Genomic DNA, 16,512 nt, shown 5'->3' with positions numbered 1-16,512 from the left:
AGACATGTAGCTATGTAAGTTATCTTTATACAAGTGCACATCTCTCCTTTTATGCAACATAGTGGTGACCTTTGTATGTATGTATGTATCTTTACACTTACATAGCGCCTTTCTAGACACCCAAGGACGCTTTACAATCCACACTGCTCAGAACGCTCAATCCACACACACACTGGTGAGAAGCGGCAGCCAAACGCGCACAGCGTACTCTCGACCAGGAACGGCAGTCCACCTGGAGGACTAGGGCACTAGGGTTTAACCCAGGATAGAGCACCAATCCATATCTGGGCTCACACATACAGACATTCATTCACACACCAGGACAGTTATTACAGAAGCCAATTCACCTACCCTCCATGCTTTTGGACTGTGGGAGGAAACCGGAGCCCCCGGAAGAAACCCATGCAGACACAGGGAGAACATGAAACTCCACCCAGATGGGACTTGAACCCAAGATCCCAGCGCTGGGAGGCGAACCTGCTAACCACTAAGCCACCGTGGACAGTTTATCACTTGTTTATGATGAGGATAAACCTGGATTTTATATCAAAAAACAGCTGGTTGAATTTCAGACAAAAAATGAATAAGTCAATTGTGCAAAACCTTTTTCTCTGAATAATTCCCTTCCATGTTTCTGACCAATCAAAAATGCCCATGATTTATTTTAATGTGCTTTTAGTTGTTGAGCATTGAAGCCAATCAATCTAAATGAAAATGATAATGTCAAAAATAATAATAATAAAATAACGGTCATAAGCGGATGGAACGATCTCACGGTCTATTTCCATTGCAGTGGAGCCTGACAGTTTTCATTTTACCTCTTATTCAGTTCATGGAGATGGATGTCAGGTGTGTAGGCACGATTGTGGAAGTAGCAGCAGCTCGAAGCTCGCTAAGAGAGCCATACAGAGATTTGATTTTATTACCTTATGCAAATGAGGAGCAAGCTTTGTTGGGAGGCAGCCGGTCAGGGGGTTAAAATGTGGCACGGTGCGTTACATCATGGATCACGTCCAGAGCTGCAGACTGAAAGCAGTGGTGATTGTATTGATGTCTTTGCATCAATCTGTTGCTTGAAAGACTCCCATTTCGACCTCCCTCAGTCAGACCCTCCTTCAGACCGTAGTTCTACACCGCCCTCAGCTGTCTTTAATGTGCACAGGGTTTTCCATCCATCCCCCTTCATCTTCACAGACCCTTCACCTACTACAAGAAGGTAGTCTCTAGCTTTGTGTTAAGCCCTTCTCCCTGCTTCTAGTTCATGAATAGGGCCGGACTGTACTAAGCTTCTTACAGGATTTGGCATGGAGTAAGGACACATACCGCAGCCTAAGCTACCGAGAAAAGGGTCTGTATTAGCGCTCTCAGTGCTGGCCCCTGAGTGCGTCAGACACTTGTGAGCTTATCTGACTAAATGTAAATATTTATCACACTGTCTCTCACTCAAAGCTGTTTAAAGGCCACCTGAGTGTGAGGACCTTGCCTGTTTCCACAAGCTATTGTTTTGGCCTGGGTTTTCCAGAGCAACTTTTTCCTACGTTCCACTTTTTAGCATTTTGTACCTGCTCCCAACAAACCTGACTCATCTCATCAGCTACATAACAAGCCCTGTGAGTTTAAAAAGGGTGGCAGAGCACAGAACACACTACAGATGCAGTACAACAAAACCTTAGCACCTTTTTCAAGGCTCTGGCAAACACATGACGCAGCTGGTGGTCTTCCAGAAGGCAGCTTAGAAACCCCGCTGATAACTGGGATGATTTACAGTTACCTTCGGATTGTGTGCCAGCCTTGTTATTTACTGTTCCAAAAGCAAGTTCAGGATGGGGGGGAATGTTTGTGCCATGCAACATGAATACAAATCGGAGGAAGCTGGTGTTTTGGAAGAAAGATTATGAAACATTAAACATGCTTTTAATGTCATTGCACAGGAGTACAGCAAAATTGTGCCTTTGCTTTTAACCTATCGGAGGCACACACTAGTGCAGGAGGAGGGGGAAAGTGATATTCCACCACCAACCTGCATTTTCCTGCTGAGATGATTCCTCAATTAAAATTGATAATTCATTTAAAAATATATAAAAACACACACACAACACTAGCGCATACTACACATACACACTACATGCTACAGTTCAGAAACTGCCCTTCACAGAACTGTTTCCAGTAAAAATAGAAGTTAATTACAAGGTTTTTGTTTGTTTATTAAGAGATCATAACACGGTGACATAAGTAAACAAAAATAAAAGTGAGGTAAGCTCAGCATTACCTTAAACACCCAGCTCTGACTGAGAAAACAAAACAAGAAACACTGCAGTCAAAACAAACAACCTGCTGGTTTTCTCAGAAAGTGATGGACTGGTCCTCCCAGAGCCCAGATCTCAACGTCACTGAATGTGTTTGCGATTCCACGGATTATGTTTGAGTCAGCTTGTAAAACAAGTGTTTCTGTGTAAAGCAAGTGAATTTCATAATGGCTATTTACACTTGAATTAAATACATAAAGGTCTCTGACAATGTGGCCCTGGCTGGTTTTTCTTTGTCCAGAGAGAGATCAGACGCAGTAACACATTCGTTGCATAAGTGCCGAGCTGTTTGTTTAAAGGCCGTTTTCGCCCTCAAGTCTTCAGCTGTTCGCTCCTTTTCCACTGAAAGCAGAAGTCGCTAGAGCAGGAAATGGGACTTGATATTGTTTTTCAGAATTAATAATGTACATGTTTGTTCCTGTGCTCAAGTCGTTGCCACCATCCTTCTACCGTGGGACACCAGCATCTTTTAAAATATGAAACTGTGAGCAGTCAGAGAGAGGGACTTTTGCACATCTGCAGAAATGGAAATCAGCAGTATCCTTGAGTGACTAGAAATGTGCTTTTTAAGTGGAACTATAGATGAAATATTTAATCTGTATTCATCAATACAGCAAAGCGTGCAACTGATAACTTTGGAGCAGGAACTTCTGGATATCTTAAAGTCTTAAGCCATCATCTGACTGGTTGTTGGCTAATTAAACCTGGATTATGATGCGTATTTGTGCACACTGTAAACATGACTGCCTCTTAGTGTGGCCAAGTCTTAGGAGGAAACGGCGGATGGGTCTTTGTCACTTGTTTTGTGTCCTTTTTTAGAACTGAGAAGGATATTTAAATAAGCCTCATTATGGAATGCACTTATCAGTGTCTTGTCTTGTTTCCAGGAACATTGGGAATCACCTGGTCATCTCCAAGAGTGTGGATGCCTGTGCAGGGAAGCCCAACTTTGTGAGCTCTCTGGAGCACGTTCAAGCCCAGCTCACGCTTTCCTACAACCGGAGAGGAAATCTGGCCATCTACCTGATCAGCCCACAGGGCACCAGGTCCACCCTCCTCGCTCCCAGGTCAGGGGGAAGTCACGTGACTTCATTTAACTGTCGTGAGACATGTCATACTTTTACTGAAATGTATTTCAAAAGTTTGAATTGCATTAATCATACAAGTACGTGCAGGCCCATGAATTAATATCTTCATACTTGCAGTCACGTTCAAAATGTGTACAGCTCTGGTCAAAGGAGATGTTTCTTTTGGTTTTTAAAGGGTGAAGGCTGTAGCATTTTTCCATATAGCATTCGGTTAGGACCTTACTCAACTCTGCCTTTGATTCTCCACTCTTCTGAACCAACGTTTTAATGTCTTTCCTTCAGACCTCACGACTACTCTTCTGAAGGCTTCAACGACTGGGCCTTCATGACCACCCACTCCTGGGATGAGGACCCTCGTGGCGAGTGGACCCTGGAGATTGAAAATGTGGCTGGAGCCAGTGACTACGGTAACTCAGACGTTCACTGGTATACCGTCTCGCTTCAGAGTAGCCTTAGCCTCCAGAATATCCTTAGCCACCCTTTGTTTTTGTCTGTGATTTATGCATGAGGAGCGCAGGCCAGGCACTTCGGCTGAAGTGATAAGCCTTGCTTCTGGCTTTCCAGAACGCTGCGTTTCTGCTCTCTTTGCAATTGTAACTAGCTGGACTTAGTGAAGTGCTTCGCATTTTTACATAAACAAGAGAAGTGCAGCAAGCTTTTTTTTTCAGTGCTCATTCAAATTCAGTGGCCTTTTACTTGGATGTTGAAACAAAAAATAATGGGGCTTTTAGTGGTGGTGTCTCGTGGTGTAAGATGTTGAAAGGCATTACTACTATAAAAGGGGACTTGTTCAGTTTTAAAAGGAGCAGTTCTGGGGTCTTAACGAAAAACATGTGACCTGCTTTCGTCAAAATGCCACAAGGATCAAATACCACAGCAGCGTCATCTCCCTGACTAAACAATCCTGTTCTGTTCCTTTAAATGGTAATGAGCTGCTGTTCACTTAGACCTGAACACAGAAGAGTGAGGAGCTCTGGGTTTTAGATGATTTTTTCGCTTGGTTCTCTTCATGTTTTATCCGTTTTTTCTTAGTTATCTTATTTCTCTGTGCTCGTTTTAACTTCGTCTTTGTGTTCTCACATAAACACGGGTCCAGCGCTGTGATTGGAGTGACTCAGACGAGGGGGAGGGGTGATTCTAAAATCTCTGTCTAAAAAAATCTTCCTACGTAAGACACAGAACAAATCCAGAACAGCTCATGTTTCCCATGTTTTCTGACTAAGGCAGCCCACTTAAAACGGACTGGGTTGTTTTTATTTCAGTTTGTTGGGCGATAGGCTCCAGACACTGTTTTTACTATGGACATGTTTGTCTCCTTTAATTCCTCACATCCTTCACATTTTTGTAGCACAGGGAGGAAGCATGGTCAATACAAAAATATGGATTTAATTTCCGTCACTCACACTACTGCAAGGAAGTGGAAAATAATGGTCAGCCAAGGAAGGTGTTGTCATAGCAACAATTAACAAATTCCCGCTTTAGCTGAGTGTCAGATTATTGCAGTTTCTCGTTGTGGACCTTCAAAACTGATCTCTGTCAGCAGCGAGTGAGAGCACTTCCTTTCTTTGTCTGTAGGACCGTTGTCTCTCTTTTCGAGACTAAAATTGTGCTGAGATTAATCAGAATGACTTGGTTCAGACCGTTTCCTGTGGACTCAGTAGCCGTCTGATGAGTGTTTCTCTGTTGAAAGCGTTGTCCAGACTCCAGCAATTAAGGCTAATGTTAATAACGCTGCACCGAGAAATTAACTCCAATACTGTGAAATTTGATGAAAATTAAGTCTCTCTTCTCCAGATTTACCTCCCTTTGTTTCTGCCCCCCCCCTTCCTCCTTTTTTATTTTATGAGTGGTCTTGGCTTTAGCTGTTTTCCTTCTCCACACCCTGTTGTAAATCTTATTAATTAAATCTGGCTAAGTAAATCACAGGATTGAGTCTCTTTCTCTCCTTCACTCTCTCCCCCTCGCTATCAGACCACTCCTGCAGACCGTAAATATACATTCAGCTCTACCTTGTTCAAGTCTCACACACACACACACACACACACACAACTGGTGTGTGTTTTTACTTGAGCAGGCCATCTGTTGTTTGAATTACTTTGATGTTTTGACTGCATTAGGCTTAATGACTGGGTGAATTGTAGACCCTTAACAGTCTTACTGTGTTTTAATGGCGGTGCTTAAAAGTGAGCAGAAAAATAAACGTGACGCTATCAGTCTGTTTCATAAACAAGCGCTTTTAGAACGGCCGTAAAGCAGCACAGACCCACCGTGAGCGTTCATGCTGATCTTGTACTCTCATCTTATCAACTTAAGTGTGCTCATTCTTTGTAGTGGATAATTACAGCAGTGTAGACGGTGATTCAGAGGAACCTGCAGATGAAAGTACAGTTTGTTCGTATGAATTTACTAATTGTTCTTCTTTCTCTTCTTCTTCTCTCTCACTCTGCCTCATTCCCACCTCCCTCTGTTTCTTTCTTTCTCTCTCTTCTTTCTCTTGCTCTCCTTGTTGTGTTTTTCTGTCTTGTTCACTTGCTTACTCTGTTGGTCTCTCTTTTTTTTTAATCAAACTGAATCTGTGTTTTTCACTTTCTCTCAATCACTTTTGGGGAATTTTTCCTCTGTCTGATTGAATCTTTTTTTAAACCTCTCTCTTTTGCTTCATTCCTCATCTCCTCCTATCTCCAATCGACCTTTTCCCTTATTTCTCTATATCTCTTGTATTTTCTTCTTTCTCTCTCTCTTTCTCTTTCTCTCTCTCTCTCTCTCCCTTTTTCTCTCCCTCTTTCTCTCTCTCTCTCTCTTCTCTCTCTCTCTTTTACAGGCACACTCACCCAGTTCACATTAATTCTCTACGGCACTGCCTCCTCCTCCGGTGGCCCGTCCACGCCAGACTCCAGCCAGTCCACCGAAGACGGGTGTAAAACCTACAACCTCAGTCAGACATGTACAGGTGAGAGTAAAGCTGCTGAGGAGAGGGCGTCCCCTGCAGGCCCTGTCTAGTAACAACACCACTGCAGTGACCTGACGCAGCTGACACTGCATGCTCTTGAGAACCTGTACCTGTTCTATTTTAACCGTTCCCCATGTTGAGAAATATAGAACAACACACTTTTTTTACATACAATATTTTTTAATATGATTTAACTATTTAACATCATATAGAAATATATGCATTGTTTAATGTAGCTGTCAGATTCAACACACACACGTTTTATTATTCATCGACTTAAGAAGAATTGAGGTATAGTCTCATCCTGAGCTAATCATGTGTTTCTGATCACCCCCCCTCCCCCACTGTCCAGAAATGTTAGTCCACATCTGGAAATGTGTTTTTAAAAATAAGCAAAAGGGCAGTCTTCAAAAGGGCATTTCATATACAGCATCGGACAGACAGTCTACATTCAGTCTACATCTTTCCCAGAGCGGCCTAATGCCAGTGTGACTCCAGCATACACTACACTACTGCACACACAGCAGCTTTAAGCCTGATTCAGGGTCTTTTTAGGTTTACAGAAACCTTCAGTTGTAGCTAATAGCTAATATAGCTAATATATTGTGGATAATTACTACAGTGAATGTGATGCTGTCATAAACGGACACTACCAGTAGGTTTTCCAAGGCTGTGGTGACGCTTCCATGCTTTGCAAGCTGGCGTCTTCTGAGGATGCATCAAGAGGGAGCACACAGATGATAAACTCGAGGACCACAGCCAACCCACTGGCTCTGCGCTGGGGAAAAGGCTGAGTTAAATTTGTTGATCAAAAGCAGAGGTTCTATTCAATACACACACTGCTCAGTGAGCTCAAGCTCCCCTTCATCTATCATTCACTTTAAATGGATAACCGTGCTAACCTGCGTAAGGTGATATTTGACCTGCGGTTCGATTGGTCGTTCTGACAGCAGGTCTAAATCCGAATGCAAACCTGAGGTTAATGTGAACGAGGAACATCTAAAAGAAACATGAAATCACTTTCTTTCTCGCCTGCTTCTTTTTTCCAATTATCCTTTTAACCTTAAATGGCGCACCAGCTATATTTGACTGTGGGTGAATCACAGCTGTGATGACGCACGGCAATAACGAACCCCTTGTGTCCTTTTCGCTTAAACAATCACCATCAAAACGATGTAGTCCGGCCCTCATCGGTTCAGGTGTTTTCTGCTGTGTTCGTAATACACTGCTTGGATGTTGTAGTAAATCCAGTGCGGTGTTATATTTGCTCCATGCTCTCCAAGCTCTGCTGTCCACCCATATGCTCCCTTGGCCAATTTTAAGTTTTTTTCTCCCACATCCTATGACTGTATCTCAGCACTAGGTGGGTGAAGATTTCCTCTGCGCACGTTTGCCACAGACCTTTTTGAACTGCTATCTATATATACCATCTGTAAGGCAAGGCATGAAAGCTTAGAGATGAACTCTATTCCATGCTGAGAGAGATGCCTTCAGCCGCGCACAGCACAGCTGGCATATGCTGCTTTTACTGGCTGTGCTCTAGGGAACTTACAGTGTGTTCTGTAAGTAATTGGACAGTGACACAGGATTTTTTTTATTATTTTTTATTTTTTTTGGCTCCAGCACGTTGGATTTAAAATGAAGCTGTGACTGAGGATAAAGTACAGCTTGTCACTTTTAATTTGAAGGGATTTACATCTATATTGAGTCAACCCTAGAGTTTTTCTATATATATAATATCCCCTCCAGTGGTTTCTTGCAGTTTTCTGTTATCCTTTTATTAAAATAATTGTCTGGGATTAACTTGCCACTGAGGGTAAAAGCACACAGCAGTATATATTTTTTAATAATAAAAGCTGTACTTTTAAGGACCTTTATAACGTATCATTCACAGAAAAAGGGCTCTGTCGCTTGTGCATATTTCCTCATTAGTCCGGCAGGGAGAATGATTAGCCGTATTAAATCTCAGGCAGTGGAGATTGATGCAGCCTTGCTTTCCCTGCTGTACTCCGACTTCTCCACACAGCAGCTGCCCCAGCTGGACGGCATATCTTTAGTGCAGGAATGTGGTGATGAATACTTTCGCTTTGAAACATTTATTTTTCATGCAGGATATAGACATCCCCACCATATTATATTACAGTCATTTATAATGTGTAAAATAGCACTCAGAGATGTGCGAGCAGGTTTTAGGGACCTAATTAAAGCACTGTTAGTGATGCAGTCTTTTATAATGTCAGAGATGCTTCATGGTTATGTCGCCCATGTGGATCCTTGTGGTTTTTACTTTGTGTCCATTGTAATGTATCACTGCAGGGTTTTCCTCTGGAATGTCGAAGGAAACGTATGAACAGCTGTTAAACGAGCTCCATCAGTTACATCAGCAGTTCAATTAAGGAATCGAATCCCTCTTTTCCAGAACAGTTCTCTTTGGAAAAGTGACGTATGACCGTCTCAACACGAGTGTCTTAAAGCTGGAGGAGTTTAAGCAAGATTTAGAAAGAATATGAACCGTAAAATCCCACTCCATACATTCAGCCCTCCTTCCCAAAGCCCCTCCTGATAAACGCTGAAGTGCCACATAGTGATAAGTCACACAGAGAGAGGAGCACACTCACGTCACCTCACGTCTCATTTACACCCAGCAGCTACAGTGATGTTCACCCTCTGGCCTCACCCACGCTCTTCTTGTTGTGAGCCCTCTCCATTCCTTTATTAAACCAAGGAATCTGCAAACACCTCTGCCTCCAGCTTTCAGAGCTGTGGGTGTCGGTGCATGCCTGCAGCACATGTGCATTAAGGGGGGGGGTCACAGGCAGGTCAACCATCTAAACGCTTTGTTTACTCCAAGAGAAATGACCAGGCGGTTTTACAGTCTAGTGTCCCGTAATAGAAATGGCTTTTAATTTGATTTACTGATTGCTTTCTGAATATAAAGAGTGTATTAAGGCATATAGTCACTGTCTAATAAAAATCACGTATCTCCAAAATATTAATTTTACAGGAGAAGGAAATGGCTTCTTTGAATTTTAGTGGAAGTAAATGTAAAATTCTATTATTCCATGTCATTTTGGAGCATTTTTATTGGTTCGTTCGTCATAACTTTTTCAAATGATGTGAAGGACAGCTGCTGTGTTCAGATGATGTTGTAAAATAAAAAAAGATACATATATTTAATTGGATAATGACAATATAACAGCAGCTGATTTTAAAACAAATCACCTACCGACTTTAATGAAGTTTAAATACCAATAGTTTATGGAAGGATGGATTCTTCTCTACCTGTGTGTAATGAGTTTTCTTCTTTTCTTTGCAGAATGCAACCCAGGCTTTTACCTGTACCAGCAGAGCTGTGTCCGAGAATGTCCTGCAGGCTTCGCCCCAGGCACCGGCTCCTCATTCCCCACTGGTAACGAGGTGGTTCCTGTCCTACACCCAGTGTGCCAGCCCTGCCACTCTCTCTGTCTGACCTGTAGTGGGCCAAGTGCTCAGGATTGCCTCTCCTGCCCCCCTCACAACCACCTGGACCCTCTGGCCGGCACCTGTCTGCACCAAAATCAGATCCAGCGCGAGTCGCCGGACAGCGGGTTGGAACAGCAGAGCACCCGCGGCATGATGGGTGTCCTGCAGCTCTCCTCCAGCTTGCCGGTCACTATGGCTGTGGTCAGCTGTGCCTTCATCGTGGCCACCTTCGTGGGCGTGTTTGTCCTGCTCCAGCTGCGATCTAACAGCCAGAACAAATTGTATTCGTTCGAGGGGGGCCCGGGCTCCATCATGCGCTCCGGCTTCGGCCTGGGCCGCAGCGGGCTGGTGTCCTACAAGGGCATTCCCAGCGTGTGGCACGAGGACGGGGTCTACTCCGAGTCCGAAAACGAGGAGTTTGACGTCCACAATGAGAAGACTGCCTTTATCAAAACACAAAGTGCTCTTTAACCTTTTCCACCCTCCCACCCACTCCCTTTTTCTAGCCTCCTGCGTCTTTTCGTTCCCCTCTATTTCTTGAATTCTTTTTGTAGCCACTGACAGGTTTTTCTTTCACGGGTTTGACTCTCGTCTTGAGGCCGTCCTTTCTCCGACCCCGGCAATTCCCAACTTCGGTTTTAAAAACGTTGGCGGCTGGCTTTCTACTTTTCCAGAAAAGGAACGGACAAGCCAAATGAAAGGGTGTGGTCTGACCCATCCAGGCTCTGTCCACAAAGCCTTTTGTAGTTACTGTTGCCAGATTGGACAAGCTTTACTAAACATTGGCAAACGTTCATCAGAATGAGAAATCGTAGCACACGTTGCCTAGAGTCACTACACGACGTTGAGATTGCTGTGTAAAATTTGACTACTGTCAATAATGAAAAACAATCTAGCTGCAAATTTCTGCCAACACATTTTCCTTAAGGCTTGTCCAGACGTGCTACACTTTCTGCTAAAGAATGCGTTTGTGGTCTGAGCATGGACCGCCAAACCATGGAGAACATTTCCGACGGCCAAACACAAGGCCAGCCTTTGGGTTAAGCTTGGGTCACCGTGTTCGGGGCTTTAGGGTTTGGTGTTGCTATTTATGATTTATATATATATTTTTTAATTTCCTATTTTGGTGAGCTGAGCTGAAATGAAGGTCAGGACCACTCTGATTAAACTTGTCCCTCCTTTCTTTCCCTGTTCACCTGGCCAGCTCACTTTGTCTGTGCCTCTCTGCCAGAGCCTCCAAACACTTGAATGGCTGGAAAGTGACAGAAAAGAGTTATCCCTGCAAGGCTCCCAGGAAAAAGAAAAAAACATCAGAAAAACAAGAATTTGAAACTCAATAAACACATGATCTTCGGTTAGTCTCTCCCTCTTTATTTTAGTCCCGTCTCAGATTGCCCAATGAGATTTAAGAACAGAACTACCGTGAAAGTATGTGTATATGTTGTGAATCAAAGCTGGGTGAAGTACGGTGAGTGAGTGGATTTCTTAATCACAGCTGATTCATTTCCAGTGAGATGATTCACTGTGGAGTAAATGCTGATTCTAAGCCTTGCCTAAGCTGGGGGCCTTTTTTTAAAGATCATTTGTACCATTTTTATCTTTTTATCTGCATTCACTTACTATTCGAGCCTGGAGTCATGAGGCTAGCATGCATCTCACGCTCACACACACACACATACACAGGCAGTGCAGACCCTGAGCGTGGAGCTCCCACCGATTTTTTAAAATGCTGAACTCGTGTGATTGTTTCCCCCTTTTTTCTTCATTTTCTGAAGAGAGGTTTCTGACTTTAAACTGCAGTAACCCTGTGCTCTCTGGTTGACTCCCTGTTGGGGAGTTGTCTCCTCTCTTTCTGGCAGCTGCTCCAAGCTCGTTCTGCAGCATTGCTCCAGAGCCCTAGATTTTTCTGATTGTGTTTTGCAGTATAGGCTTTGGGAAACAACAGGAAACCAAGAAAACACTAGAAGAGCTGCTCCGAGGAGGCAGAGATGAGGCGCGTTGTTAGTTCGTATTATCTTTACATCATGGAGACAGAGTGAGGTGACTTCTTTACTTCTACTTTATGTTTTTTTGAGGGGGGAAAACTACAAGGGCTCAAATGAACCTATGAATATTATAATGCAGCTATTAGTGAGTCGTGAGGCAGGGAATCGGACGATGCTTTAATTGGATGAGTCCGTCAGGTTAATATTTATCTATTTCTCTGTCGGTCTGATTTGTCCTTGCGCTTCATTTTCATTTTTTCACAGTTTCAGTTCACGTCATCAGCGCCTCACGCAGTGCTCTCACGCTCTGGATGCTGTGAGAGATTTTCTCTTGAATTAATCCTGAAAGCCTGGAGAGGAGGTTTTTATTTGCAGGAGAGGTATCAATATTATCACAGACAGATATTTTCAGTTCAATTCAGCTTCTATTTCTTCTGCAATTGCCGCTTTCACAGCAGGTCTTTCACTCCTTTAGATTTCTCCCCCTCCCCACCACCAAGAGGCTTTCACAGGCACAACACTGAGGACTGAGCAGTTTAGAAGTATTCTCACACCGAAGCGCAGATGTTATTTCAGTCCATTTGCTAAAACACTGTGGACGACGCTATAGAATAAAAGTCACAGAGCTGTGATGTTGGTAAATGAGTCTCTGTCTCTGGGCTGGGGTACAGCCCGCTACACAGCGCTCCCATTCTTCAGATGTGAATATTCTTTCAGGATTTGATTTTATTTACTCTTTATCCTGGACTGTGCGCTCGAGTGTAATTATAGTGCCATTTTTTTGTTTTTTTAGAGCAAAGGATGTTCTCTGCAGTATCTAATCATATTAAAAACACAGCGGAGTATCTTGAGTTATACACGTGTTTAGGGAATATGACCTTCCCTGTTGCTGAATCATAGTTAATTAAATCCTGCCTTGGGAAGATTTGATTCACTGAAATTTCTACATGGTTTACCTCAAGGTTTTTTCTTTCTTTCTTTATTTCAATGTAAATTGCAAATGTATATATTCTCATCTTTTATTTGAACATGAGTATTTTTCCTTTACTCTCATAACTAAGAGTACTTTACGTTATAGGAATCAGGGTTCAAATAAATCCTAGAGTTGATCACCACGTTATATACACACAAGAAAGAACCAAAAACCATGCGTTATATAATGTGCTTATGTTCATCAAAAGATTGTGATTCGCTGCAGCGCTCGTGTTTGATGCTGAGAGTATGCCTCTAAAGGAGATGACTCCTTTTCATGTTTTTATCCATCAAAAGCTTCCATAATCCACTCTGCGCAGGACGAAGTCCTCTGTAATTGGAATAACCGTCCAATTTTACTGTCCACTCTGCAGGCCATATTTTAAATTCCATTTAAAAATAGGTTCTTCAGAAATGCAAAAATGTAAAGGCTTATGATCTAATATCACTGACGCTCGGTTTAATTGTTCATGTTTAATGCAAACCACTGTTCACAAGCTTGGAATCGCTGTTTGAAATCCTATAAACCAGTGTGTGTGTGTGAAAAATGACTGTTATATATTAATAATATAAATATTAGATAGGTTTCAGACAATTGGGAAAGAAGCAGAACGTACCTTTAATACACAACATCCAGAGATGACCAAATTTTACTTATTAAATCATATTTTCAATGTGAAGCACTGAATACCGCCCCCTTGTGGAGCAGTCGTTAAACATGATGCTAAACGTGTGTGAGAGAGTTGCAAGCCAGTTCCCTGAGGTGTTTTGCATTTAAATAATATTTTTAAAAAATACTTTATTACTATTTTACATTTCTGTTCCCCAAAGTCTTATAAACTTAAACATTTAGAAAAATCTTTACACATTTATATCACAAGTGGTTTCAAACTTTTGAACCGTGGTTTACGAACAGCAGATTTAATAAGAACTCTTCGGTCATGGTCTGGTTTCTTAAAAGCTGTGAGATGTGACTGAGTTCTTTAGTTACTTTAGTCTAGTGTTGTTTTTCTGGACAAAGAAAGATGAAAGGTTTTTTTCCCAAACTACTTTTGGGCCAGTGCAGTCTAACAGTATGATGCCTTAGCCTCCCACAGATGCCATTCAGCATCCATCTCCCTGACCATGCCTTCCATTCGATTCTTTTCTTCTTTCGGGAGTGTGTTTGTTAAAGAGGGAGGTCTGCAGGTCCTCGCTTTTGTCCCCCACAGCTGTGTGGAAGGGTTGGAGTCTAGAAATCTGCCCTAGGTTTGTTGACGGTGCATGAATCATAACTCGATCTACAGTCCAGTCAAATCACGTAAATAAGACACGCCCTACAAGGAACATTTACTGTTTATTTACACGTTTTAACACTCTGGGGACCGTGTCCATGTAAACGTCGTGGGGCATTTATAGTTTGTTTTCATCTAAAGGTCACCCACCTTCTACACTAGCTGTGGACATATGCAAAAGTTTGGGCGCGCGTAAACGAACGACCTGTATTTTTTGCTATATTTATAACAGAGGATACGTTTCAAATGGTGTTGGTGTTTTTATAATTCGTGTTAGTGCTGGGTGTAAAATGGTGATCGTGTTGATTTCAGAGCCCACTTTTTATGGATCACCTCAGCATTAATTAGTTCAGTTCAGCAAATAAACAGCATTAACTGTACATTTAATCCTTACTTAGAAAAACTACAAAAACGTCCTTTAACCCAGGCACCGTACCTTTTGCAGATGTCTGTAAATTGTCAGCGATCACTGGTCATCTCTGGTCAGTCTATAGTCTCCTTCTGCAAAAGCATGTTTTTGCCCTCGATGCTTCCAAGGCATTACCCCCAAAGGGGTGAATGTCTGCCATTCTCCCCCTGAGCAGGGGTCATCCAGGGCCGAGTCTCTCACACCATGCCTTTCAGACCCTGGACTTCTCTCCGCCCAGCATCCGATCACTCGGTCGTCCACCAGTCGCTTCCAGTACCTTAGTAAGGAGAGACCTGCCTGTTGTTTGAGAGAGAGAGAGACTGTAGTATATATCTGAGACAGGACAACTACATTAATATAAAAATAAGGCCTATTTTTGTGTATTGTCAAACATGTAATTTAAAGATTATTGCCTTTTTTTAATTTTTTTTTCCTCTTTATTTAATTGATGTCAATATGCGGATTATAGATTCTACAAAAATAAAGATCTATGCAAAGTTATTTGTTTTTGACTTTTTTCTTTACTTAAGAATGAATGCTTTGTGTTTCTAGATATGTTCTGTTTGTTTGAATTTTGAACGTTGGATTTTCAGCCATTATTAATATTAATAAATAATTAAAAATGATATTGTCATGAATGATTTGGTAATTGCTGGAGTTGCTGTCACACTACTGATGTGTGTTCCACAGGTGAGTGTGTGCTGCCCTCCGATGGACTGGTGTCCTGTCCCCGTGTGTGTTGTTTGCCTTGTTCCCAATGATTCCAGTTGTGCTCTGATCCCTCCCCAGCCTTGACCATGATGACGTGGTTACAGAAGATGAAAGAATGTTTGGCCATAAATGATTTCTGGATTGGCTTGAGGTTGCACAACATTCAAAACGTTCGTTTGGAGTCATCGCTAACGTTTTGGGTCCCTTCAAAATGCAACCAATGTGATGTAAACAGGGTGTGTATTTCTCTGAAGCGAGAAAAAGAAAATGTTGAGACAAGGCCCAGCCTCTGTGTCTCTGTTTAAAGCCTCCTACATCTGGTTGAGGTTAAGGTGTTTTGACTTGAGGAGTTGGCTGAGTGCTGTGTCAGTTACAGATCTGACCTCCAGGCGCAGCAACTTGCCACTGCATTTTTTTTAACTGTGAACAGTGCACAGTGGACAAGTGAAAAAGCAAGTGGCGGTGTTCCTAATTTCAGTTCACATTTCTCTCTTGAACTAGTGCTGTTTGTACGAGGTTCTTGTTATTTACCCACTTCTTTCTCACACACTCACTACACAATGGCCTTCCTGTGACTACAGCAGAATACATACAGACTACTCTTAATCTACAAATAAATAAAGGGTTAAATAAGGGACATAAAACCAAAAATAAATAAATTGGGCATAAATTTGAATATTTATGCATATTTTATACTTTTGTGCATTTATTTGTTACTTAGTATTTTTTTCTGTATTATTTACTATTTTAATTCATTCCTATATTTATGTATTTATATTTTTAACTTTTGTTTGATTTGCTTATTTTTTATTGTTTCCTCCTCAGGGAGTGCATTTTTCACGTTCAGTAGCAGCTGATTCTAATAGAAGTGTTCAAAAGTGCCTTCAGCCTTGTTATACATTCTTAGAGCCTGTGTAGCGATAGCCGTGTCTCCCGCAGCTCCATCGCTGGAGCAGAGGACCTGTCTAGAGACATATGTGTCTCCCACATCTTCATTTCTGGGAGCAGAGTAACCCAGAGCTGTCTCACTTATTTTTAATTTTGGCAGGTTTGGTCCTTCATAAGATTTGCCCTTAAAATTATAAAATTTATATAAAACATACACAATTCCTACATATGTTTTGATGGTTAGCCAGATACCAGAAAAGCATTCAGCAGCTCATAAGCCAATGGTTGTCCTTGGAAGTGAAGTCTGAGATGAGCAGTGAGTATGCTGCTCCCTCTAGTGGTCTGATCTTATATACATTTATAGTTTGGTTAGAAGAACTATGTTTCATATAAAAAAAAACAAACATCAGCTTGAACCTGGGTGTGTTGGCTGGGTAATGACACTTATTAACCACCACAGAAAGTTA

At 42.1% G+C, this 16,512-nt stretch overlaps 1 protein-coding gene across 4 annotated transcripts in view; it reads left to right on the top strand.

Annotated features, from left to right (window-relative positions):
• furina (furin (paired basic amino acid cleaving enzyme) a) overlaps nucleotides 1-14,938 on the top strand; it is a 95,421-nt gene extending 80,483 nt beyond the window's left edge. For all 4 annotated transcript variants that reach the window (XM_066646898.1, XM_066646900.1, XM_066646899.1 and 1 more), the window contains 4 exons: nucleotides 3,194-3,373; nucleotides 3,677-3,801; nucleotides 6,216-6,344; nucleotides 9,661-14,938. In XM_066646898.1, coding sequence (XP_066502995.1) covers nucleotides 3,194-3,373; nucleotides 3,677-3,801; nucleotides 6,216-6,344; nucleotides 9,661-10,277 — 1,051 coding nt within the window. In that variant the 3' untranslated portion in view covers nucleotides 10,278-14,938. The remainder of the gene's footprint in view (nucleotides 1-3,193; nucleotides 3,374-3,676; nucleotides 3,802-6,215; nucleotides 6,345-9,660) is intronic.
• Nucleotides 14,939-16,512: the final 1,574 nt, after the last annotated feature.

Source organism: Hoplias malabaricus, chromosome 16, assembly GCF_029633855.1.
Source record: "Hoplias malabaricus isolate fHopMal1 chromosome 16, fHopMal1.hap1, whole genome shotgun sequence".
NCBI lineage: Eukaryota > Metazoa > Chordata > Actinopteri > Characiformes > Erythrinidae > Hoplias > Hoplias malabaricus.
Note: the sequence above shows the minus strand (reverse complement) of the source record. Positions and strands in the feature narration are given on the sequence as shown.